Raw genomic sequence first — 27,189 nt, 5'->3', positions numbered from 1 at the left:
CCCACCACCGGCGCCGCAGGCACAAACTGCTCCCCATGAAAGGTGCTCGTTCCTCTCTCTCCCACCGCAAAATGCTCAGCGTGCTGCAGAAGAGAGGGAGCTCGCTGGCCTATGGCCGTCGACTCCTTGTCAACATCAACCCTGTGTCCATGGTGCTGCAGAAACCCAGCTGCGAGCAGCAGCACCTGGGTGACTTTGGCCATGAGCTCCCACCACACGCGCACCTTCACCAGGTAGGTGTTTCCTAAGATTCCAGGCCTGAATCGGAAACCAGTTATTATTAAGCAAATACTGAAGTATTGATGAGTTCTGGTGTAAAAGGTTCTGATGACAGCATTGGAGAGGTGTCTCATTTACAAATGGCAGCGTTATCCTGTACCAGAATTCAGTGTTGACAATGTGGAGCTCTGAAAAGAACCAGCAAGTGTGTTGATAAGTTGCTAAGTAAAACCCTAACAATACCCATTCCAAACACCAGGAGACCTTCGACAGTCTGGGGAAAGACCCGCAAGCCACGGCTGGAGGCAGCTCCAGGGATGAACAGGACCTTGTTTTGGACAACCCGCTCAACCAGTTGTCCACGTTGGCCGGCCAGCTTGCCAGCCTCCCTCCTGAAGCTCATGGCGCCCCGGTGTCGCCCGGAGCAGAGTCCCTACCGGACGAAAAGCCCACGTTCCTAGTACAGCAGCCAGTGACTGCCCCAGCAGCCGTCTCGGCCAGTGCCGCGCAGGCTTCCTCCCCAATCACCCCTGAGCCACGGCCAGCAGCGCACAGCGGCTGCAGCCCCGGCGCAGGGCCCTGCAGCGAGCGAACCAGTACCCCCAGCGGCACCAACAGCCAGCCAGGGACCCCGACGCCAGCCCAGGACCCACAGTTGCTCCAGCACTGCCCCCACTGCCACATTTATTTCCCCGACAACATCCTCTACACCATTCACATGGGCTGCCATGGCTACGAGAACCCATTCAAGTGTAACATATGTGGGTACAGGTGTAGAAACAAGTATGACTTTGCCTGTCACTTCGCCAGAGGTCAGCACAAGCAGTGACTGACGGAGAACGGGGCATCAGGGCAGTACTGGCTGGGGTGTGGCTCCAGCCAGTGAGAGATGGGAACATGCTTTGTATTTTCCTTGCCCTTTTTTTCCTTTATACAAAATAAGATGTGCAATTTTTTTTGTTTTGTTTTTTACATTTCATTTGTGCCGAGTTTTGTGGAAACTTTTTCGGACAAGACAGTGGGGCAGCTACTGGACATCCGTGCCTACATGATCTAGGTGTTTCTTCTCATTATGTGAATGCTAATAGTATTGAATTGAAAGTCGTGGTTCATGAAGTGCTTTCGAGACATATATTTAGGTCTATAAAAGAAGCAGGAAGGCGTACTAGATAGGTAGTTTTTATTGCGAGTGGTGTTTGTGGGTATTAGCGCATCCATACTGCTAAAGCTGTAAAGTCTGACTAGCTTCTATTTTGTTTTTCAGGAAGTTCTCATGAATTACAGTCATCCTCAAAGCATCTGCATTGGTTTTGCCTCAACCCATTTAGGTTTTTAATCAATGCTACAATTCGGTAAACAGTGCCTGGAATGACTTCCGTATAGCCTTGTTGAAGGGGGAGTGTTCCGCCCCTGGGGGAGAGTATCTTTTGCTACAGTGGTTGCTGTACTGTCTAAAAGCGTTAACATTTATTATTACCCCAGAATACCATCTTTCATCCCATTACTCAACTGGTCTGCTGGCAGTCAGAAAAAGGATTGCTCATGTGTTTCATAACTGTGTTGATGTATTTATTCTGTCTGTTCACTTAAACTTAACCTGAAATCAAAATGGATCTTTTTATTTTTTATTTATTATTATTATTATTATTATTATTATTATTATTTGCCTTAATAGTTCATGGTCTTGGTCATTAAGCACAATCCATAATATATATTTTTCAGAAGATGACCTTCTGCTTTCTCCATGAGATTTAATTGGAGTTTTATACACCTCTAAAGACCTCTAAAGTTCCTTCACCAATCATCAAAAAAACCACCAGTCATCAGATGTGTGTATGTAGATTAAAATAAGTATACTACTTTATTCCTGGTAGGCCAGGATCTCCACAAAGGATTGTAGGCTAGTAGATTAGCATCCAGTCTATGGACGAATGATCTGCTATAAGTGACTGTGACTGGTAGCAAGAATGAACCAGTGGTGCCACAAATCGGCCTAACAGCGAAAATGATGAGAATGAAATTCTTATTCAGGTTTTCACACACTGCCCTGCCGCAGGACTGATGTACGAAGTGCTGATGTTCTCTTAAAAATGCTCATAAAGTTTTGTATGTTTGTGTTTGATGCCAGTTGTTGCTTTAGCTCATACATGTCAAGCCTGAAACAGCCAAGGTAGACCTTATTTTGGATATTGCGGTTAAACAGTGACTTTCTGTAAAGATCTGAAGTAAGCCTGTCTCTGTACTAAGGGAGCTGGCAACCTATGCTTGAGAGGGCAAAAAAGTGCCGTTACAGAGAACATTACTGTATGACTATTAGGAAGATTACATTAGTGGAGCATGTACAACTAACCCTAGAAAAGTGACGGATGCGGACAGTTGGCCTCACAAACGGTAGAATGTCATGGAATGTACCACACAAATAATGGCTAGAACAACCACATCATTTCTGTTGGGAATAACACCAGATAATTTGCTAGATTTGCTAATCATGTGGTGATCCTGGTCCTAAAGTTAAGTGTATTGTGCATTGAGCAGTAATGCAAATGTGAAAATGATCAAATCTGAGGCTACTGGGTCGCCCTTAATGCTTTCCTATTGCGCTAGAACGCTAGCTAGCTCCAGTGATTTTCTCAGCTGTATTTATTTCTGAGCGAAACAGGGCCTAGCTTTCAAAACATTAACAAGTAGTTAATTAACAACAGCCCTCCGCAGGTGAAGACCAAATGTAGACTGTGTGTGTTGCCCATTTTAAGAATGTGATTTCAGTTTTAGAACTGACTGTGCTTCGACTCGATACGACCCATTTGACTTTTGTCAGCAATGCTCAGGTTCCTCATTTCAGTGCTTTTTTTTTTGTTAGTTTTTGTCATAAGGGTTTATACCTGCCCAACATTAGCATTTCATCACTGAATTCCCACAGCTGTAGTTAATTAGAGCTTTTGATAATGCCTCAAGGTCTCTGCTGACCATGCCATGTGAGAAACCTTTACAGCATGTTCTGGCGTTTGACCTGTTTGTTTACAGCAGAGGCAGGTCCAATTCCATCCCTCCTTTTCAGTATTGGTGTTAACATGCACCTGCTTACTTCACTTCACGACTAAGAAGTGAAAGATTTGCAACAGTTTTTCGAGAGGTCAGCGTGCAGTGGACATCAGCTTTTGTGTTCTAATTTCCTTTATTAATTTCAGTTTTTGAGAAATCATTTAGAGTTTGATGTGAAATGGTTCATGTAGAGAAACGTTTTAGTAGAAATGTCTTTACAGTGGTGGTGATCGTAATCAGGGATTCCAGTGTGAACCTACCCAAGTCTTCTGATTTTTATATGGAAGTGCCCCACCAGAGCTGGACACCGCCGCTAAGACAACGCCACGGTACAGCTAAATACACTTGAAGAAGCATACTTGCTGTCAAACCTGATGATCCTGAATACTGAGCTTCTAAAAGCTTTTTAAAAATACCCCTTACTGGGTGTTTTGGAAGACCATGCAATATTCTCTTGGACTTCCAGCTACTGAAGGCTGTGGTATCACCAACGCTTAGACAGTTATGCCACTTGGAAGTTCATCTCTGAGTTTTCTTTGTGGACTATAAAAATACAGTTTAAGCGAACATGTATATTTAAAGGAGTGTTACGCAAGAGTTGGCATTTTTTTTGCTCATGGGATCCCCTTTACAATCGGGAAATTGTAATGTATTAGTCAAAGTTGTTATTTGAAGGTAAACATGCTACACAGTGTTGCTTTAAAACTAGTTAAAAATGAAGCACATTTAAACCATTTTAATGTAAAACCATTCTGTAAAGGAGCCTGTGGAAGCATTCAACTCTTCAGACATCCCAATTGCCTCCACCGTGCAGAGTTAACACCGTTTAGCTGACGCTCTTTCCCAGAGCGACTCACATGTTAAGAGTCTTGCCCAGCCAGAAAGCCAAGCCCTAGTCTGCCATGGGGAAGGCAGTGTACCTACCCACTTCACCAATCACCATTTCACACCAAACCACTCTAAAAGTCTTTGTTTACAAACAGATTTAACAGAAATCAGTAAAATAAAAATTTAACTGTTTTTTTAGGCTTCAGGTTCAGAAGGAGAACTGTGGTGCATGGCTTTGTTTATGTGTTTTCCAGCTGGTTAGCCATTAGCTTGCCAACCAGCTGACTGACATATTAGTAGCAGGACTCCAGATCTGCACGATTATTATTTTCTTTTATGGTTTTGTGTTTTAAAACACTCCTTTCAGGTCAGGAAGGGCTTGTCCATTAGCCGATTAGCTGGATTACATGTGTTGGAAGCAGGGGGTCCTACAGAAGCAGGGTTGTGAAGCGCCACTGTAGGGCCTTATTCAACATTTAATTTGAGCTGATACTAAGGTGGGACAGGCCTTAAGGTTGCATCAGGGTTTAGCCCATATGTAAATGATTTGAGCAAGCTAACCATGCCATGGTAAAACAGTACTGAAACAGAGGGGTATTCTTCTTAAGGGGTCAAATGTTGGTATTTGTGGTTTTGTTGGTTCTATAGTAGGACAAAGGTCAAATGGCTAGATTTTAGCAGTGGGAGCTTATGTGTCCTGCGATTGTCCACTGTAAGCTTCAGTGTAAAACACAATGATTGGTGTGTTGTTGGGTTTTTTTTCCTGCAGTGTGTGCACACTGGTAAAAACAATCACCCTCACTTCCTCCCTCTCTCTCTCTCTCTCTCTCCTCTCTCTCTCCTCTCTCTCTCTCTCTCTCTCTCTCTCTCTCTCTCTCTCTCTCACCTGAGGTGCCATGGTGTAAATGTGTTATTTGTTATGTCGGATCTTTTTGTGGTGCTATAATCGAGACATTTCATAAGCCTGTCAAGCATAACGAACTAAATTAACGTGTAAGTATTGTAGAACATTTTCTGGTGGATTTGCTGTTAATAAATGTTAATAAATTGAAATTATGTTGCAGAACGTTCCTGACCTGGATTGTATTACTAAGATGTTGGTGACACCGTTCCGCTACACCCTTATTACCCTATTGTCCCGTGAGCTTGTCCGGTATTGTGTGAAGATCAGAGGCCACCCTGCGTTCATTTCATTTTCCGTCAAAGTCCTCAAAGTTCTCCATTTATCAGGGGATTTCTGAGGAGATGCAGAGTGGTTGTTCAGCCTAATTGCCACTTTCAGGCAATTGCTAAACTGTTGCTAGGATGGTCAGCAGGGTTGCCATGGCATTTCAAGTGCTTGCTAGGTTGAAGCTATGGTATTCCTGTTGGTTGGTAGGGCATTAATATGTTATGGTGTAATTTTTTTGCAAGGTGGTCGCTATGTAGATGCTTTGGCATTTTAGTGGTTTCTAAGGTGTACATAGGTGGTTGCTTGCTAAGATATTGCAAAGTGGTTGCTGTGGTGCTTCTTGTTAGTCACTATTGTACTTCCTGAAGAAAATGCGGAATGGTTGCTCAGCTAAATGTTTTTGCTAAGTGGTTGCTATGGCATTTCAAGTGGTTGCACAATTGGTATTAGCTATGGTATTCATTGTGGTTGCTGTGGTGTTCCTGAGTGTTTTGCTTTGGTATGGCAGGGGTAGCTTCTTTTTTTTAACCCCAGGTAGTTATTTGGGTGTTGCTTTGGTTTTTTAGGAGTTGCTTAAAGTGTTTGCTGTGATACTTCATTTGATTGCTAAGATATGATTTAAGTGGTTGCTAGAGTGTAGCTGTGGTATCGCTGGTGGTTGTTAGGGTGTCCATATGCTATGGTGTTCCTAAGTGGTTGCTTTGGTATATTAGGGTAACTATTTTTTGCTAAGTGGTTGCTATATCCGGGGTAGTTGTTAGGGTGTTGATATGTAGTATCTTTGGCATTTTTAGTGGTTGCTAAGGTGTTTGTAGGTAGTTACTTCAGTTGATTTCTAAGATATTGCTAAGTGGTTGCTGTGGTGGTGCTGTGTGTATTGTACTTCCTGAAGGATGGTCTGCAGGGTTAAACTTTTTTGCTAAGTGGTTGCTATGGCATTTCAAGCGGGTGCTAGATTGGTATTAGCTTTGGTATTCCTCGTGGTTGGTAGGGCATTGATACGCTATGGTGTTGCTAAGGTGTTCCTAAGTGGTTGCTTTGGTATATCAGGGGTAAACTATTTTTGCTAGGTTGAAGCTATGGTATTCCTGTTGGTTGGTAGGGCTATGGTACCCCTGGTAATTGTTAAGAAGAAAAGTAAAAAACACCAGTTTGCCTTTTGAGGATGCTTTTAATTACAGTGAGTAAATAAGTGCTCCATTCGTTGAGCTGAACAATTGAGTAGAGACTGGACTGGACTGGAGGTCGACTGCTGTGAGCTCACTCCTCTGTGTCCACCTTGGCAGCAGTCTTGGCACCTAGGGATTGAAAATATCATAAGCACTCATCTCAGGACAGTGTGGATAGTGTTACAACTGTGACAATAGAAGGTCTGTGTTTTATGTCTTAAGAAGTTCAGGAAAATCGTTTACCCTTTTAGTGGAATGCTAACATCTCACGTTTACTAATGTTGCCACTTAAACACCAGTGGTTCACAATCCTGTCCTTGAGTACTGCTGCCCTGCATGGTTTAGAGGAAGGATGCCTTGGAGATCTACCACCATTCAATGAAACACCTGATTTAGTTAATGAAGGCCCTTAGGATAAAGGATAAAGGATAAAGGTGCACGTATTCGTCACTGTACAGTGTGGACTGTACAGCGAAATGTGTCCTCCGCATTTAACCCATCTGGTAGTGAACACACACTCACACACACACACGTGTTAGGGGCAGTGAGTACACACACACACCCAGAGCGGTGGGCAGCCAACTCCAGCGCCCGGGGAGCAGAGAGGGTAAAGGGCCTTGCTCAAGGGCCCAACAGTGGCAGCTTGCCGAGCCCGGGAATCGAACCCACAACCCTGTTATCGATATCCCGGAGCTCTAACCGCTGAGCCACCACTGCCCCATTAGACCAGGGATGATATCAGGATATTGGAGTCAGATGTGGTGGACGTGAACCCTTCAGGGACCAGGATTGAGAGAGATCCCCCTGCTCCAAACACTCCTGGTGCAACTAGTGGACTAATTACCAAGCCCCTCCTGAGGAGAACTGGGCGTGTTGGAGGAAGAAGAACACTACAGCATGCAGGGCAGTGATACTCCAGGACCAGAGAACCACTTTAGCGGACCAAGCTAGCAAACCATGAACCTCGCTTAGGCAAATAAATCAGGAACAATAAATAGCATCACGTCCATGGTTCATTCACTCTAATAACACAGTAAATTTGATTCCAGAAGAAACGCTGGATGAGCAGGTGTCTACAAACTTTAGAGCTACTGCATATTAATGGCCAAGGCTGGTAGTTAATTTGACCCATAAGTTGCCTAACTTTTCCAATAGTTGGTCACCACCAGAGTGCAAACAAGTAGTAGCCACTATTTGGTAACATGACTTTCTGATTTCCCTAGTTGGGAAGGATCATCTGAACGATGGACCACAGGACACAGGAAGAGGAGCAGCTAAGTTCCACTGACCTTTGAGAGTGATCGGGCCCAGTGTGACTATTTGAGAGTTCTGGTCGGAGTCGAGGGATCTCTTCCTGCGCATGCGGCAGCCCTGGCGACAGCGGGAGCCATAGTCGTTGTCGGCGCAGACGAGCGCCCTGCACTGCAGGAAGACATAGGGATGCGTCCGGAGGAACTTGAAGGCCTTGAAGCGGAACTGGGCGTAGTAGTGCTGGCCGTTGGTGTATATGCCGACTGTGTTGTCCTGCCGACAGCTGAAACACGAAGGCACAGTAGAAGAATGATCTTCTCTTATATATACATACTCAGTAAGGACTTGATAATACGCTGGATCTGGTGAGCCTTCAGGACCTGGGTTGGGGTCCGCTGCTGTACAAGACAACATGACTGTACAAACAACTTAAAAGTGCCTCTGACGTTCTTACCCGTTTCGCAGGAGGGTATAGGTGCGAGCCTGGAAGTCATGGTTGGGAGAGGCCACACAGGTATCCAGAAAGAGGTCCAGGGTGTTGTCAGGTCTGGTGAGCTGCACCTGAATGAACAGATCCTGATTGAGCCTGACCTCATAGGGAAATTCAAGTATGGGGTAGGAGAAGCTGCTGGATGGGTAGAAGGCCATGGTGGCGTTGAAACGGCCCGTTCCAGTGATGGTGCTGTTGATCGTCTCTTTGGCCTTGTAGACCGTCCCCGCCGTGGTGTCCTGCTCCATGTGGCAGCTCACGTTAAGCAGGAATTGATCGATTAGCCGCGTGATCTCGCCTGACTGGGACGGCGCCGCTCGCACATGGTTATTGTAGACAACGCGTCCGTTGTTGAACTAACGGGGGAGGAAGCACAGTGCAAATCAACCAGGGGTTTTGTTTCATTTTGTTTTTTTGGGTTTTGTTGACATGAAACCTGGGTATACTACACCCTGCTGTCATAACTGTATATACACAGATGAACCAAGACATTGTGATCAACTACCTAATAAGCTGTTCGTCTACCTTGTGCTGTCTTATGCATGAATTGCATAAGCCATCTGAAGGTGCCCTATGGTGTCTGGAACCAAAATTCATCAGCAGACCACTGGCAAGTCCTACAAGTTGCAAGGTAGAGCTGCCGCTGATCAGACGTAATGTTCGGACCACTATCAAAAGGTAATTCCCATCACAAGCCTTGCTGATTCAGAGGTGATGCAGTCGTCTGGCCCTTTTCAAAGTCATTCAGCCTGCCCATTTCCTCTGAGTGGTCCTAATGTTTTGGCTTAGCAGTGTATATTTCAGATTTTAGGTGGTTGGTGTGGCACAAGAAATAACACCACTACCTGCCAGTGAGCTACCACACCATGGGGTTCGATTCCTGGGCTGCGCTACACCAATAAGAGTCCTTGGGTAAGACTCCTAACACTACATTGGCTCACCTCTTTAATACGAGTCACCTTGTAAGTCGCTCTGGATAAGAGTGTCAGCTAAATGCCATAAATGTAAATGTCAGTTTTAAAGTAGTAGTTTTGATCAGTTATTACTGGATCATTATTAGCGTTTATGTTTTCTGTCTTACCTTTTTGCTGGTTCCACACATGGTAACAGGGAAGTTGAAGGACACCTCATAGCTGTTAGCAGAGGGTCTGCAGCGATGGTCATCCACGTAAAGATTGTGCCAGCCGATGCCAAGAGAGTCCAGGTATGATCTCCGAATCACAATGTTCATGTTGTCTGAGGAACAGACCACTCTAGCTGCACGACAAAGGGGTTCAGGCTAATGTTAGAGCGGCTGAGAATGGGCTTCAGTGGATCAGAGAAGCTCATCCACAAACACCAAACAGCTCAAAAGTCTGGATTTACTGGAATTACAAGGTATTAACCTGTAATTGTAGCAACATTTAGGTAGAATTGAGTAGCATTTCAGCTAGCTTAACAATAGAACAGAGACTGAATGAACATTATCAACATATACTTTGTGGTGGAAAAATTCTGCACTCTGATTGGTTGATTAATGAGGTGGCATTTTCAGTATTCAGTCAATGCTTGATTTAATACAGCCAAATATTCATCTTGGCCTGTACTGTATGCCCTTCAGGTGTGTTTACCTGTGCTTGTAGGCAGTGAGCTGCTGAAGGAGGCTTTGAAGCCACGAGCCACGACTGAATGGTCACTCCTGAACAGGACCGTCAAGTACGAGGAGGACGAGCGGAAGTCCTGGAGGGTGCCGTTGTAGCACAGCTTGCCCAGCAGCGGTGAGGCCGTGGTAGAGCCGTCATATACGTTTACATAGTCACAGCCACAGCAGTTCTCCAGTCTGAGCCACAAACACAGAGGCGTTAGCAGCTAATAAGGCCAAATCTGAAGGTTGCAGAGCCAGAACCAACATTTCAAGAACATGTTCTTGTTTTTACTTACCGAGAGTAAGATACCTTTTGAACTGGGCGTAGAATGTCAAAGAAATTCTGGCAGAACCCAAACAGCCAGTTCTAAAACCCCAAGACTCATTGGCTTGTTAGATTTACACCCCCAACATTTAGCCCGCTAGTGAAAGCCCTAGTCAAAGCTGGAAAGAGGCTCATCACCTCCAGACTCTGCTAGTTATGGGATGCTATGGGTACCAGGCCTTGTGACTGTGGCTTTTTCTGTTTCCGCAAAAGGGGAGCTCAAACTCTGCACACATACAGCTGGGGAGCAAATAGCGAATCTGCGTTAGGCTAAAATATGCGTTAGGCCATCTTCTCTCTACAACATCCACCCCTTAGAAACTAATTGGACTACCTTAGCTGAACCAAACTGGAGCCAATCATTCATCAGAAATTCTGAATTTTTGTACCTAGAAGACTTGAGAAAGCCGAACTCAGGAAAGCGAGTGGAGGCAAGGCTAAAAGCTAACCTGGCTACAATCTTTTTAGCTTGCTAACCACAAATCGCACTGAGAGGATATAACTAGAGAGCAGCCACACTATCTGACAAGATGCAGTAGTAATTTCAGTGGTTTTGTTACAGTGTTAATCCCTATAGACAATGGACAGTCCGCTGGCAGGCCGGAAGTGTTATTACAAATGTCTATTACCAGAGAATAGCCCCACCAGTCCCTGTAGTTATAATGTTGTAACTGCTTAGCAGTTAAAACACAATATATAAGCACAATATATAATTTTATAAGTTACTAATAAGTATTGTTATTCATCTGCCTTCCATATTCTCCAGATGTGGTAGAGTTTTGTGGATTAGCAAAGGCCTTAGCCACTGGTAAAATCATAAAATACAGGCCAAAAACATGTACTAAACAACCAACACATCACCTTGTAACATTATAAATTACCAATAAGTAGTGTCACATTGTGTTAAACAGTATACAGTGATGAAATTATACTATAATACAAAAAACAGCCATTGTCTTGGTTCCTCTCAAGGTTTCTTCCCCTCACTCTTGACACTAGTTTGCTCAAAAGAGGCTCGGACCCAGATCTCTGTAAAGCTGCTTTGTGACAACATTATATAGCGTGAAAAAAAATTCGGAGGTAAAATAACAGGGTTGTAAAATGGTTTGTGAAGTCACGTTTGAGCTTTTTACGCCCCAACCAAAGCCACATACTTACTAACTGAATGTAGTTTTGTCCATTTTTGGAGATAACAGTGTGTCATACATAGTCTGAAAGCACTTTAGCAAGCTTAGTGGAGCACAGTGCTAGCTAGTGTTTATAAGCCTCCATTACTTTACTGGATACCCAAATAAACAACGAGCATGTGAACAACGAGCATTACGTTCTAAACAGTTACTTACTCAAGATCTACAAACGACAGAAAGATCCTCTCCCCTGCTGGAGCAGAGAGTTGCCACACGCAATATGCGTTATCATGGTAATAACCGGGGTAATTGGGGCTGGAGAGAGACCCGGAACCGAACAGGCTTCCTCCACAACTGGGGACAGTCGCTGGAGACCAGGAGAAAATGGTAAAGTTAAAGATTAAACATTACTATTTATTCATTTTAATTTCTTTTAATCATGCTCTCTAGGAATCCGGCTGCTGATGGCAAAATTCAGGACCTTTGACTGTTACATGTACATTTGCGCATCAACTCGGTAAATATCACAAATGTGCTTACATTTCAGCGTCTGTCCAGATATAGTTATGGTTCAAATAAATAAATAATTTATTATAGATGCATTGATTGATGGATATGAATGGATTTTCATTAGAAATTGTATTCTGATGACAATTCTGGAGTGTAATAATTCATTGATCTGTAAGACCAAGAAAACTCAGAAAGATCAGCTAGATCAGTGGTAGGAAACTCTGGTCCTTCTTACACATTTCTTTTGTGGTTTTCCTGCCTAAACACACCTAATTTAACTCCCTCATTAATCGCCAGATTTAGTAGGTGTGTCAGAGCAGGAAAGTTCGGCCCTCAGTTCCCGACCCCTGGACTAGACGATGTCACTTGCAGAGATATGCTGGCATAATTGCTAAACATGCAAATATCTTCTACTAGGTGAAGGAGAGAACACATTTTACGTGGACCAATCTCCTGCACCCAGGTAATACTCCAATATTACCTGCTATATCTTGGGTTGTGGATGAGCAGTAGCCTGCACAGAAGAACACACAAGACAACACATGAGCACGCTGGCAGCACCAAAAGAAAAGCTTCTATGGCAAGCATGCTCCAGACCTGAGCTCAGCTCATGCTTTGCAAATGAACCAGAATGGCTGTTGTGTGTCAGATTGGCAGGCGCTTACTGTAGTAGTCATAGCAACAGTTTCCATAGTACTGACAGGAGCTGTCGCAGGAGCAGGTGCTGAAATTATAGCCACAGTTCCACCTGCAGGAAGTAAAGACTGTCCGAGAGAGAGAGAGAGAGAGAGAGAGGTATTTGCACCCATGCTGCTGTTCACATCGCCATGTTTGAGCTAAGAGCGTTGCTGCACCTACTGCTGCAGTCTTTAGCTCTCGTTTAAACAATCGTGATAGAAAGGTTTAAAGGAGATCACCTGTAGTGGGGTATGTGGTTGTGTAGTGGCAGTAATCTGGAACAAAGAACAGACTCATGGTTAAGGGCTGCACTGACTGAACAGGCCCTGCTCAGCGTGAAATCGCTGGTCCCCCTCTCTGCACAGCACTGCCTATGCGCTCTTTCTCTGATGCCATCGTCCTCTCCTTATCTGCGTCTCTTCTCAGTTCTGACTCTAGTTTACATGCAAGTCGACTTTTCCTTAGCCATTTGGCCTATCTTAGCCATAACGAGCCTTGTTCGTTGTTTGCAGTTAGTCCTAGCTATTAGCTATTGCAATTAACCTACGACTGTGAGGCCTAGTTTGTGTTTAGCTTTAGCTTTGGATACCTGCTGCAGGTCTCAGGAATGTAGGGTAAACGCACCGATCAAGCTCACGTACCCATTAAACACTTTCATGTTTGAGCTCAAATTACTTAGAGATAAAAAATGTGTTTTATCTTATTCGATATCTTAGATAAATAATGTGGGTTATTAAATATTTCCTGCGATTTTAAAACTGCATACAAAGATATGGGTATCTGTGTCTTCACACTTCTTGATGGCCATTTTGAAAGCTGTCTGAAAACATTCTCATTAACTGACATTTTTTAGACGTTTGAACTTTTCATTTGGTCAAGTGTCGCTACATTCTGCTAACTTTAGAGACTGATGTTTTTAACTATGCTTAGTATGACTTTAACATGAGCTTAAAGGATACAGTACTCTAAAAATCAACAAGAACAAGTATTGTTTATTATATTATATAATATTTGACTGAAGAAGAATATTTATATTTTAAACTAGAATGTTTACTAGTCAGAATGCAGATTTACAATATTTACAGAATTGTAACTGTAATTACAACAAAGCTACTGAGATTTAAAATCTAGTTTAGGAGATCTACAATTCTTATTCTTACTAGTCAGAATCATGTTTTATAGCTGAAATATTTATATATGATATGTATATATGAAACAAATGCATAATATTTTATGTACTTGCTTGTCTTGCTTATTTGTGTCTATGTTAAGGGCCCAAGCAGGAAAGGGATATGCGACTGTGCTGCGTTAAAGACTGCTGAACAGCGCTGGTGGATGATTTGTAGCTCATTCTTTCTTAAATATGAAAATATAGCCTTGATAATTAAATATTTCATAGCTTCATTTAATAAAATATCATTAAATAGCCTTGTTCATTGTTTGTTGTTAGCCCAAGTTATTTAGCTGTAGCGACTAGCCTACAGCTGTGAGTCCCAGCTTGTTTTCAGCCTTAACTTTAGCATTTAGCTTTTCTTGTTTTCCTTTAACTTTCTCTAGTCTTGCTTTAATCCTTATTTCTCGGTCTCGTTTTAGATAAAAGGAGAAGAAGAAGTGGAAAGATTCGTAACTACTTCAACTTAGCCCCATTTGTTCACTCACTGTAGTAGTCATAGCAACAGTTTCCATAGTACTGACAGGAGCTGTCGCAGGAGCAGGTGCTGAAATTATAGCCACAGTTCCACCTGCAGGAATTGACGACTGAGAGAGAGAGAGAGAGAGAGAGAGAGAGAGAGAGAGAGAGAGAGAGAGAGAGAGAGAGAGAGAGAGAGAGAGAGAGAGAGAGAGAGAGAGAGAGAGAGAGAGAGAGAGAGAGAGAGAGAGAGAGAGAGAGAGAGAGAGAGAGAGAGAGCTAACATTAACCATTTTCACAATTGATGCATGTTGTCTAAATCCATTACTGCTTAACCAGTCAAATTCAAATTAAGAAAATAAGTAGCAAAAAGTACTAGCAGTACTGCTAGCTTGGACTAGCACGTGAAGAATGTATGTGGTCATGTGTTGTATTCTAATACAAAGTCCCGTCCAACTCACAAGACCTGTCCGTGAAAGGACCTGCCACCTTTAATGCAGGGACTGCGGCATAGTATGTTGACTATTATGGGTATAAGTAGGGATATGTGGGGGAAATTATTCAGATTGGGATTATTTTATAAAGGATGGAAAAGGAAACAGGGTAGTCTGTGGAGCCTTCTGATGATGGGAGTGGTGTTCACTGCCTTTTTGCCAGGAAAGGCAAGTGAAGGATTGGGGTAATGGGGCAATGGCTCAGTAAAGGTGTGGGTGAATAGGTCTAACAACCGCACCCTGTTTAACACCTTGAGGGAGTGGGAACAGAGATAGGGCTACAAAAGTAACAGCCATAGCAGAAAGAGGCCAGGGAAGAACATAGTCATCATCAAGCGAAAACATTGTATCTCAAAAATGGCAACTTTAGCCTGGCAACTTTCAAAAAAGTCATTTTGGACATTTCTATTGGTTCAATCATTATGAAATGTGGACACAATGGAAATAGCAGCTGCCAGCTTCGCCTCTGTCAAAGGCACTCCCAACAAAGGTGTCCATTGTTCATTCGCGTATCTAAACTTTGGGGGCTGTTACGGGTGTTTGTGGGTTTGGAAGATGTTTGTTGTTTGTGCAGAACTCTTATTATCCAAATAAGCTTAGAAAAATGCTGATTTCCATTCTAGAGCACCTTTAAAAATGCAAATTAACAGTTAAATGTGTGGGTAAAGAAGGACAGTGCCAGAGAAGCTATCATACGACCCAAATACCAGAGGAGGTTTCTGTGGTTCCAGTAAGATCTTGTGTGGTTCCAGTAAGATCTTGTGTGGTTCCAGTAAGATCTTGTGTGGTTCCAGTAAGAGCTTCTGTGGTTCCAGTGGAAGCTTCTGTGGGTCCAGGAGGATCTTCTGTAGTGAAGTCTGTGGTAGGGAGGCAGGAAAACTGGCTTAAGTGGACTTACGTGGGGTCTAAGGGTCAGAGATCATTTGTGAAAATGCTTCTATTCTGAAATCTTTCATCAGGAGAACAAATGAAATGAAAAGTACAGTCTCTGAAACTTCCTAATTTCTTAGTCGTTTTTGGTGCATGGCCCTTCTGCACTCAAGCGCTTGCAGAAGCGTCAAGCGTCATAGAAAGAGATAAGACTGTGTGATCAGGCTGTCGTTTTTTTAAAGGCAGATCTACCACAGGCAGGTCCAATCTGCCTAATATAATTTCTTTTACTTCAGCATTGGATACACATAGTGCATTATTAATCTCCTGACATGTTGTATTATTGACTTCTTGTAAAATCTGGATAAATCTGGAAATTTCTGTTGTTGTTGTTTTTTAATATTGTTTACTTTTCATTATTTTCCTTTTGTTTTATTTTTTCTTGTGCTAAAACTTGATATTGTTTTATTCCCACAATTAAATTGAATACCCAGACTTTTTAAGTCTGTTTAAAATACATCAAATAAATACATCAATATACATAAATTTCATGCATAAACTCTTGCCGTATTTTCAGTTTATAAGTCAAACAATCTTTAAAGCACATAGCATTCATTTTATTTAGCGATGTGCTGAAAATCAGGGGGAACTAGTCCCAGTTTCTAAAAAAGCATCTTAGGTAAGCTGACTGTAATCAAAACAACTTAAGCTTAGCATAGCAGTCTTCACTTTTTACTAATAAATTACCACTACAAATTACAAATATAGTGTATATCGCACATCGCTTTACCCTGTATTAGCAGTGTGCTACTAATAAATAGGGGAAACTTGGCCCAGTTTCCAAAAAGCACCTTAACGTTTAGGGTGTCTGTTCACAGTGATGAATTGGATACACAGAGTGCATTATTAATATCCTGACATGTTATATTATTGACTTCTCGTAAACCTGGATAAATCTGAAAATTTCTGGGGTTTTTTAAAAAATATTGTTTACTTTTCATTATTTTTTACTTTGTTTTTATAATTTCTTGTGCTAAAACTTTATATTTTTATTCCCACAATTAAATGGAATACCCAGACTTTTTAAGTCTGTTTAATGCTATAATATTACCTCTAAAAAGCATAAAAACTTGACATTCTTTATCTAGCCTGTTCAGTAAAAGTGAAACAGTAGTTCAAACCTATTTTAAAAGATAAGAATAATACTCTTTTGTTTTATTTTGATTGGCAAAACAATCATGTTAAAAACAGCCAAGGGAGGTTCTTTCTGCTTAATCTGTCCTGTTTATACTTCCTTATGCAAGGGCCAGGGATTTTGGGCCCTGTAAAATATATTACATATTACATTGGGCCCACAAATACTTAAAGAATTAATTGACTTAATTAATAAAGAAATGAACTTATTAACTAATTTTTTATAATCCCTAACAATTTCCCCTAAAATCGTCCTAAAAACACTCCCACCCCAAATACGAAAGGAGTTCTCATACAGTCCCACCCATCAATAATAAGAGCCAGTCAGCTTGCTGAGCAGAGGAGCATCCATGTGCCAGTGGGGACAGCCCTCTCAATGTGTCAACCTTTTTGTGCATTAATGAGCCAAACGCTACAAATTGTTCATGAGGTTTTAGTCAGATTTTATCAGCGATTTAGAATTTATAATATTTCTAATAATATTTTGATCTTTCCTTATTAACAGAGAAGCATGGCCTTTAAATGAGGCCACAGAGTGAACAGACTGGCCTATAAGGACTTTGGTTCAGCTTAGCCTTTCAGCTGCTGCCAACCCGACAGAGGAGTGATTGGGTTTTAGTGTGTTGTATAAATCACTATATTTTCTGTAGGGCCAGATTAAAAAAAAAAAAAAAAAAACTGTTGTGAAAAAATTATTTGATGAAAAAAAAAATTCCATAAAAATGGTCAGTTATAGTATTAATAATAAAACAAGCAGGCGGTCAGTGTTCTTTAAGATTCTCATTTGCTAAACTCTGCCCTGACTCTGTCCAGTGATAGTTGTAACATAGTGTATTTTGATGAAAAAATGTAATTAATAACTAGTTTTCAATGAATCCAATTTTTTTAATTAACAGGAACATTTTAGACAGAATTTATTCATAAAAATGTGTAATGTTGTAACAAGATCTAAAATAACAGAGTATTTTTATTTTGATATTGAGGTAGTTTTGTACTTTGACTGAAGCAGTATAATTAATATTTGACTTTTGCTCAAGTACAGGATTAGTGTATTTGCTGATTTGTCAGTCCATTAACCATGTGTTTAGTAAAATGAGACTTATTCTACCTCAAGACTGTGCTCACAACGATGATGCCCAGTCAGTAAAAACAAGGCTGAATGACTTCTGGTAACTTTGGGAAAATAATTTATGATTTTTTTTATGTTACATTCAGTTCCACTCATTTAAAAACAAATGGATCCTGAAACAATGTATCTCACTTTACTGAATATCCGGCTTCATATTTTCCCAGTGTGGTGCCAACATTGGTCACTAACCTTGAGAGTTCCATCTGGCAACAAAGCCTTGACCAGTATTACTCGCGTCACTGTAGAAAACTACAGTCAGGTCACTGCCGCTGGAATAGAAGGTCCTTGTTGTGGATCCGCACAGAGTCCCAATTAATACTGAGGATGTAGAGGGACCATCATACACATGAATCCCATCAAATCTGCAGTTTGTCCCTGCTTCCGTACTAGAACATGAAACAAAAATGGAGAACATTGCAAGATAGAGCTCACAACATGCAAGGTATTTGGTTTTCATCGGAATGGAGCTTTCTTTAAGTGAAATTAATAGATAATTAATATCTATAATTAATAGATTAATAGAGAGCTGTATTGTCATAACTAAATAATGGTCATAACATTAATCTACTGTTTTCATATATATATATATATATATATATATATATATATATATATATATATATATATATATATGTATGTCAGAACGTTAAACAAAAAAAAATCTTAATTTTCAAGTTCAGATTTTCTTCTTCTTATAAAAGTCATTTTCTTTTCCAAGACAGTATTTCTATTGGTCCAATCATCACAAGTGCCAGAATAAAGTTTTGTCAAAAAGTGAGAAATACAAGGTTTTTGTTGAACAGTGACGAAATACATCAATATACATACGTTTCATGCATAAACTCTTGCCATATTTTCAGTTTATAAGTCATGGCATTCATTTTATTGTGCTGAAAATCAGGGGGAACTAGGCCCAGTTTCCAAAAAGCATCTTAGGTAAGCTGACTGTAATCAAAGCAACTTAAGCTTAGCATAGCAGTCTTCACTTTTTACTAATAAATTACAACTACCAACTACATATATAGTGCATATCGCACATCGCTTTACCCTGTATTAGCAGTGTGCTACTAATAAATAGGGGAAACTTGGCCCAGTTTCCAAAAAGCACCTTAACATTTAGGGCGTCTGTTCACAGTGATGAGATCGGTCACAGCCTAACTGCAGTGTTTGTTAGCAGTGTTAGCCTTGCATGTCCCGTGGTCAACTAAAGAAGCAAACCCCTCAGATGCCCAACATGTCTTTCTGTCTGCATCTGGGGTCAGTAAGCAATCATGTCCATTTGATATTTCGTCAAACTACTCCTTTAAACCTGATTTTTTTCGGTGGCACCTTTATTTTATATTTCTGCGTACAAATAAGTGATAGACTAATTCAGTAAAACCTGTGGAAAGAAGTATTGTACTGGATAAAATCATCATTGGAAAGTCTTACCTGACAAAAGTGAATTCCAAGCGTATCATCATTCCTTTACTGCTGCTTATACGATATGAACAGTCTGCATAATTGGGGTAGTAGTTGGGGTACTGAGGGCTGGCAAATTCTCCACTTGATGCGATGTAACGAGCATTACATGACCCGACTAAACCTAAAAACGAGAATAGAGGAATTACACATAGTGCTCCAGGCAGAATTGTCATTCTCACAGGAATAGGAGCTATACCTGTAGTGGTGACAAGGGGGTCGTAACTTGTCTGGATGTTACTCTAGCTGAGGTTAACTGAGATTACTCTAGCTGAGGTTACCTACTCTAGTTGATGGTAAGTATGTTCAGAAACACTGAAAATATAAAACCTGAAATTCTCACATGTTGGCACATTGTCCACTGAGAAGAAAAGACCATTGGCCGTTGTTTTCCTATGTTTAACCAATTACTTGTTTGTTAGCTCATACATTTACTTGAATACACATCCCTAATGACAAAATATCTAACTACACAGTTCTAGGTCGTGTAAAGTGGCAAAAAGCACCCGACTCTCAGGTGAGACTAAAGGTGATCAAACTGCCAGAATAAACACATGGTTATCATGATCAGCATCATGTTTAATGATCTTTACCTGTAGTCCATGGCCAGTTGTTTTCTGAAATGAAAAGAACAGACATGGCAGGATTTGTCAATGCAGCTTATTCAGAACCCTTTCCTTTAAGTAAACCACAACGTTAACCAATAACACCTCAATCAAGCACAACTTTAAAGCTCGAAGCTCTGCTACTCTTAGATACAGGGGAAAGATCTTACCTCCTATTAGTCAATGTATGTTTTTTTTTTTCCATTTTTCACTTTTTTGACCTTTACACTTTTCTGTTCTTTACATTATGTCAGAATTTCAGGAAGAATGGACCAATAAAAATGGACCAAATTGACCTGGAGTAAAAGCTTTTTACATTGACTTCTAGTGAAAGGTAGGGATAGCTTCTGTAAAGTTTCCATTTTGGAGATAGAAGATTTGCGTGTGACCAAGACAATATGTTTAATAATCTGAGCGAGAATTAATGGTTAACTAAATGACTAAAAGAACTTGAAATTTAAAATGTTTACTAAATGTTTCAAACTATAATGTATACTTTTTTATTACAGAAGAAAGACTAGCTGATGTCAGATGGATGTTAACTAAATGTTGGCTAACTGAGATGTTAACGACTCAATCTGATATCAGATGGATGTTAACTAAATGTTAGCTAACTGAGATGTTAACGACTCTAGCAGATATCAGATGGAGGTTAACTAAAGATCAGCATCATGTTTAATGATCTTTACCTGTAGTCCATGCCCAAGTGGTTTCTGAAATGAAAAGAACAGACATGGCAGGATTTGTCAATGCAGCTTATTCAGAACCCTTTCCTTTAAGTAAACCACAACGTTAACCAATAACACCTCAATCAAGCACAACTTTAAAGCTCGAAGCTCTGCTACTCTTAGATACAGGGGAAAGATCTTACCTCCTATTAGTCAATGTATGTTTTTTTTTTTTCCATTTTTCACTTTTTTGACCTTTACACTTTTCTGTTCTTTACATTATGTCAGAATTTCAGGAAGAATGGACCAATAAAAATGGACCAAATTGACCTGGAGTAAAAGCTTTTTACATTGACTTCTAGTGAAAGGTAGGGATAGCTTCTGTAAAGTTTCCATTTTGGAGATAGAAGATTTGCGTGTGACCAATACAATATGTTTAATAATCTGAGCGAGAATTAATGGTTAACTAAATGACTAAAAGAACTTGAAATTTAAAATGTTTACTAAATGTTTCAAACTATAATGTATACTTTTTTATTACAGAAGAAAGACTAGCTGATGTCAGATGGATGTTAACTAAATGTTGGCTAACTGAGATGTTAACGACTCAATCTGATATCAGATGGATGTTAACTAAATGTTAGCTAACTGAGATGTTAACGACTCTAGCAGATATCAGATGGAGGTTAACTAAAGATCAGCATCATGTTTAATGATCTTTACCTGTAGTCCATGCCCAAGTGGTTTCTGAAATGAAAAGAACAGACATGGCAGGATTTGTCAATGCAGCTCATTCAGAACCCTTTCCTTTAAGTAAACCACAACGTTAACCAGTAACACCTCAATAAGGCACAACTTTAAAGCTTGAAGCTCTGCTACTCTCAGATCCAGGGGAAAGATCTTACCTCCTAATAGAGAAGAGCTCAGTAGGATTGTTACAAGTGTCAGATCCATCCTCCCCACCTGCTGAAGCCTGTCTCCAACCCCTGTGGCCCTATGGCTTATATACCCAAAACGCTACCTAGAAGAACTTCCTTATGATGCGCTCATATCCTGGAGCATGCAGTAAAAACGCTATAGCATTATCAAACGTGTGGAAAAGACACAGCTGATGCTTTATGGATGAATCCTGTTGGATTCATTTGTTTGATTCTACACTCGTCATCTACTTTACTGGAATCGCCTGCCTTGTCTTTACTCGCATTGCTCACTTGCTATATGCACCTACAACACTGTAGACTCACTTTTTGTTCTTATATATTCTTTAATTACTTCTTCTTTTCGGAGAGCACTCCAGCTATATATAGTAGAGTGTAGTGAAATGTAGTAGTTCATGTTCATATTTTGTTTAACCCTCTAACACAGAACGGCTTATCACACGCTAAGGTGTATTGCTCAGTAACTACAGGGACTTCTGTACAAACTGGTGGGCCTATTCTTTGGTAATGGAATTTTGTAAAAACACTGGTGGTCCATAGGCTGTTTTAGAGGTTAAATAAACTTTGAAAGTGATCACAAGTTCAGACACAAGTAAAAAAAATGTCTATTTTAATAGCAGTTATCAGAATGACATGATTTAAACAGGCAGGGTTGGGTTCACTGAAAGCATAAAGGTAATTCTTAATGGGTCGAGCGAAAAATTTACAGGCGCCTTTAGGAGACTGGGCCTGCACATAACACCCAATACTCCATTAGAACTTGGGTTCTTATTGTGGTACACTGGAACAACTAACTGTGCTATAATTAGTAATTGATTATTACTTGATTATTTAAGTATAAAGAATGTCAGGGACTTTAGGGTTGATTAGAGAATGATAAAGAACCTCACTGTATTCTCGTGTATTCTCAATATTTTAGTGCAGTATCCAGCTTCCTCACCATATTATAATTTACATTTTTGTTTGTCATTTTGGACATATCAATATTTTCCCCATTTAGAATTCCCAGCTTCCTACTAATTATTTAAAAGCTGTGAAGATGGCACAGGACAAGCATCTTAAGCTTAGTTCACACGTCCAAATATTTTTAAAAATATAGGTTCTGTTTCTGAAAAGCTGGTCATCCAGACGAAAACATACCCTATGTTGACCAGTATGTTGCATTCGATTTTAGTCATGCTGGTCAGCCCACTAGGTCTTGCTGGTCAAGCTTATTCATGCTGGTTGTCCAACTAGGTCAAGCTGAACATGCTTTTAGACCAGCTAAGCCATCAAACTCATACCCTATGCTGGTCAAAAGCTATGCTGGTCAACCAACTTAACCAGCTCGACCATCTTGAGCTGGCCATGCTATTTCTTTTTGCGGGGAAGACTGGGAAAACTAGCCTAAACCGCTCAGGTTAGCATACCAGCCTAGCAGCCAGCGCTAACAACTCACAGTTAGCATTCTCCTCCAAGCATGTTTAGCTAAAAAGATGCCTTGGGTTGCTTCACAAGTCTCTGATATTGTGTGGGGAATTGGGTGAATTGTGCCGAAAAAGTTAGGGGAATAAAGAATGAGCTAATTGCTAAGCACAATACGTCATCTGTTATTAAAAATAGACATATTATTATGGTCCATCTCTCATTGACTAAGAACCAACTAAACATCTGCCTTAGTATTTAATATAGTACTCGAAATATAGTATTGTGTGACATCACCTGAGTGAACAACTCTACTGTCTAATTTCTAATGTCTAACAGTCTAGTACGTCAACAGAGACGACCTACTACTAGTAGTCCAGTGGTTGTACCTGTTTATGTTAAGAATAAAACATTTGAAAAGATAAATGGACATTATTTCTGGGTCCTACACTCAAAAATAGGACAGAGAGCCAGAGTTTGACTAGCACTAAATGAACGTGGCTTTAGGAAACATTTGCAAGTTGACTTAATAACATTTTCACGCAGATAACTTTACAAAGGAAGTGTTTCTAATAAAGTGGCAGATGGGCTTATCTGTTTGATCATCATTTATGATCATGTCACGATCACACTGAGTCTTTAGTACACACAGTTTTATAATCCGCTGCAACGTTGAACAATAAAAGAACACATGCTGATGACTGGGAGCGTTCCCACACTGAATTCAACTCAAGCCAAAGGTTTCATTTACTGGTATTGGATTTTCCAATTTGTGCTCCTTGAAAAACGTGAATCAATAAGTCGCAAATATCTTGTTGCGATCTAAGTCAGAAATAATAATGGATAGTGATGGAAAATCCACTTTTTACTACATAAAAAAAACATTTTAAAGCATAATACTACATAAAAAAAGATTTATCATAATTTCTGTATAATTACATTGTTAAGAAATAAGTCGCTCAGAGTGGCTTGGTGTGAAATTTTGCATTCTAGAGTAATACTTAATTTATTATTAATAAATAATCCCCCAAAATCCCTTACTTATTCAGAATTGTTCACGCCACAGTGATAGGAATCAGACATCTGAAGCTGCTTCACGAAGTTATTACATGACATGGTTGTAAACATGCTGCCGGATGTCCTGACAATATCGGTACCGGCCAATCAGCAATGTTGTGTTTTATAATAACTATGAAATGGACTGTAAGTCTGTATGTTTCTGTACAATAAACCATTTCACATCAAATTACGGTGAAATAAATTGGTTATGAAACTGTGGAATTTCCCTGTACAATATCAATCATTTGATCAAGCTGTGATGTTTCACATGGCAGTGTGATCACATGCTTCCTGCAAATACAGGATCCAGTAACAACAGGATATGTACTCATCTAAATTCACAACAGACAAGACAGTCGTCAGATACATCAGTGATGGGGGGGTTGCCAGATTGTTCCGAGGGCCTGGGGTTAAGGGTTCGATCCTCGCTCTGGTGAGAAGTTAGGTATGTTCTCTGAGTGCTCCAGATTTCTCCTACCTCCCAAAAACACACATGCGAGGGAAACTGGCTTTGCTAAAATGCCCCTGGGTGTGTGGTAACCCTGTTCAGGGAGTATTCCTGCCTTGCGCCCAATATTTCAGACCCAGACCCAGCGCAAGCCTGACCAGGAAGAATATATAAGGATATAAAGAAATATGATTGGATAGAATTTAAGCTACCTTAGTGTTCATTGTTTTTGCCAGTATAGTCAGCGTGTCTGAGCGTGAATGAGTATTACACTAATAGGAGGTTGTACACACACACATACAGTACGCATAAACTGACAAAGTCATCTAACAGCAGAGGGAGCAAGAGTGCACTAAAAGACATGCTCACCATTCACAGAAATACCTTCCTGTCTCTGTCACTCACTGGACACTTTGCCAGACCCTATATGTGGGACTTTTATGTCCACTGTATAGGTGTACACTTACATACTGTAGACAGTTATCACTTTCTGACCAGCAGGGCTGCTGGTGATCCCAACTGTGTCCCATCTTTTAATATAATACCAGGTTGAAAACCGGCCTAGTCAGCGGTATTCCTGTAGCAATAATGGAATTTAAACTGACAATTAATCATCGCATCAATGATAGAGATAATTTATGTTATTGTATGTTTTGTAGCTAATTACACTTGTCTTCTGTGGATTTTGAGGGATGGCGGGTTCGAGCCGAGCCGGGCAGCAGCTACAGGAAGCCAGTGCAATGCTTTCACATCATCTGGGATTCACATTGGGTGTGTGTGTATGTGTGTTTAAAGGAGTCCATCCACTTAGTCTCTGGAGGTGAGAAGTCTGATGGCTTGGGGAAAGAAGCTGTTGCAGAGTTTGGTCGTGTTGGACCGGCTGCGGACCGACAGGAAGGAGAACAGTTTGTGGGGTTAGTCCTCACTATTCGCTGGAGGTCTTACGGTCAGAGACGGTGCAGTTCCCAAACCAGGCAGTGATGCAGCTGCTCAGGATGCTCGCTATGGTGACTCTGTAGAAGAGGGTGAGGATGGGTGGGGGGAGACGGGCCTTTCTCAGCTTTCGGAGGACAACAACCAAACAACCAAAGCTGGTTACCAAACATGTCGTCTGATCGACTTGGACAGAAAAAGATTTTTCATGTTTACAGACGGTTGTCAGAAATCAAACATGGGACACGTTTTTATAACAAAAAGTCTGGTCACAGTATATCTCCAGAGAGTGAGCATATATCGGCCTGCTGGCTTGATAAGGTCTGCACCTCACTGACTGTTTCCCTCAGATAATAATAAAAATAATCTTTATCAAACTGATTTTAAATTTACAATGCACAGACTTTTTTTCTTTTTTTTTCTTTCTTTCCCTTTTTTTTTTTTAGAAAATTCACAAATATTACAGCCAACTGAGAGCAAGATAAGCATGACTACGTCTGATATACAAGTTTTTTGAAAATGTTGTTGAAACTGACAATTATTGACTAAACTATTTAATAAGTAAATAAGTATCATAAAAAGTACGAAATTAAGGTGAACAGCGAGGGATGAAAAATGGCATTTCGTCTTATACTCTTTAATATCAACCAGAAAACACTGAGAAAAAAAAATGCCAGCGGACTGCCAGCTTTGCCCTTAGTGGGCCAACACTTCTCATTAGTCTGAGATACTTTCTCATCATTTTGAGATACTGTCTCATTATTTTAAAGTTATTATTGTAAGATACATTTTCATTATTTTAAGATAAATATCTCTATATTTATAATAATATCTAAATATTTTTTAAATGCTAAGACATTTTGTGAGATATTGTCTCATTATTTTGAGATATTATTTTAAGATGCTGTCATTATTTTGAGATGCTATTTGTATTTTGAGATACTGTCTCATTATTTTAAAAGTTATTATTTTTAAATACTTTCTCATTATTTTTATATACTTTCTCATTTTTTGAGAGACTTACCCTATATTGTGAGATTCTAATTCTATTATTTCGAGATACTGTCGCATTATTTTATGTTATTATTTTGAGATACTGTCTCATTAGTCTGAGATTCTAAGTCATTATTTTGAGATACTTTCTCATTATTTTGAGATACTGTCTCATTTTGTTAAGTTATTATTTTGAGATACTTTCTCATTATTTCGAGATACTGCTTCATTATTTTATGTTATTATTTTGAGATACTGTCTCATTTTTGAGAGACTTTCCCTATATTGTTATTTTGAGGTACTGTCTCATTATTTTAAGTTATTATTTTGAGATACTGTCTCATTAGTCTGAGATTCTAAGTCATTATTTTGAGATACTTTCTCATTATTTTGAGATACTGTCTCATTTTAAGTTATTATTTTGAGATAATGTCTCATTATGTTAAGTCATTATTTCGAGATACTGTCTCATTATGTTAAGTCATTATTTCAAGATACTGTCTCATTATGTTAAGTTATTATTTTGAGATACTGTCTCATTATGTTAAGTCATTATTTCGAGATACTGTCTCATTATGTTAAGTCATTATTTCGAGATACTGTCTCATTATGTTAAGTTATTATTTTGAGATACTGTCTCATTATGTTAAGTCATTATTTCGAGATACTGTCTCATTATGTTAAGTTATTATTTTGAGATACTGTCTCATTATGTTAAGTTATTATTTCGAGATACTGTCTCATTATGTTAAGTTATTATTTTGAGATTATTATTTTATTATTTTGAGATGCTTAGATATTTTGTGATATACTCTCTCTCTCGTTATTGTTTGACCCTTTCACATTATTTTCAGAGGTCAGATTTAGCTGGAGTGGCAGGAATGGGCTTCCCTGTGTTGGCAGGCAGTCGCAGCTCCGTGCTCTCAGGA

At 40.1% G+C, this 27,189-nt stretch overlaps 2 protein-coding genes across 4 annotated transcripts in view; one reads left to right on the top strand and one right to left on the bottom strand.

Annotated features, from left to right (window-relative positions):
* The window catches only part of ikzf5 (IKAROS family zinc finger 5), a 5,634-nt gene extending 3,806 nt beyond the window's left edge, over nucleotides 1–1,828 (top strand). The window contains exons 4-5 of the mRNA XM_072689939.1: nucleotides 1–233; nucleotides 479–1,828. The exon at nucleotides 1–233 is cut by the window's left edge and continues 144 nt beyond it. Of these exons, the coding sequence (XP_072546040.1) occupies nucleotides 1–233; nucleotides 479–1,048 (803 nt within the window). The 3' untranslated portion in view covers nucleotides 1,049–1,828. The remainder of the gene's footprint in view (nucleotides 234–478) is intronic.
* Nucleotides 1,829–6,411: 4,583 nt separating this feature from the next.
* On the bottom strand, nucleotides 6,412–21,441 carry LOC140564857 (scavenger receptor cysteine-rich domain-containing protein DMBT1-like). Of its 3 annotated transcripts, XM_072690529.1 has the most exons (17): nucleotides 21,391–21,441; nucleotides 21,209–21,232; nucleotides 20,507–20,530; nucleotides 19,806–19,829; nucleotides 19,183–19,336; nucleotides 17,941–18,137; nucleotides 15,266–15,415; nucleotides 14,094–14,192; nucleotides 12,674–12,709; nucleotides 12,422–12,520; nucleotides 12,238–12,270; nucleotides 11,463–11,613; nucleotides 9,781–9,989; nucleotides 9,252–9,427; nucleotides 8,135–8,526; nucleotides 7,719–7,963; nucleotides 6,412–6,558 (listed from the first exon to the last, which is right to left on the bottom strand). In XM_072690529.1, exons 1-17 carry the CDS (start codon nucleotides 21,437–21,439, stop codon nucleotides 6,521–6,523), a joined length of 2,100 nt encoding a protein of 699 aa, XP_072546630.1. In that variant the 5' UTR covers nucleotides 21,440–21,441; the 3' UTR covers nucleotides 6,412–6,520. The 3 variants fall into 3 exon arrangements, with proteins under 3 accessions (XP_072546630.1, XP_072546631.1, XP_072546632.1); XM_072690530.1 differs by lacking the exon at nucleotides 20,507–20,530; XM_072690531.1 differs by lacking the exons at nucleotides 12,422–12,520; nucleotides 12,674–12,709.
* Nucleotides 21,442–27,189: the final 5,748 nt, after the last annotated feature.

This window comes from Salminus brasiliensis, chromosome 10, assembly GCF_030463535.1.
Source record: "Salminus brasiliensis chromosome 10, fSalBra1.hap2, whole genome shotgun sequence".
Taxonomy (NCBI): domain Eukaryota; kingdom Metazoa; phylum Chordata; class Actinopteri; order Characiformes; family Bryconidae; genus Salminus; species Salminus brasiliensis.
The sequence above is the reverse complement of the archived record's forward strand: the minus strand, read 5'-3'. Positions and strand labels throughout refer to the sequence as shown.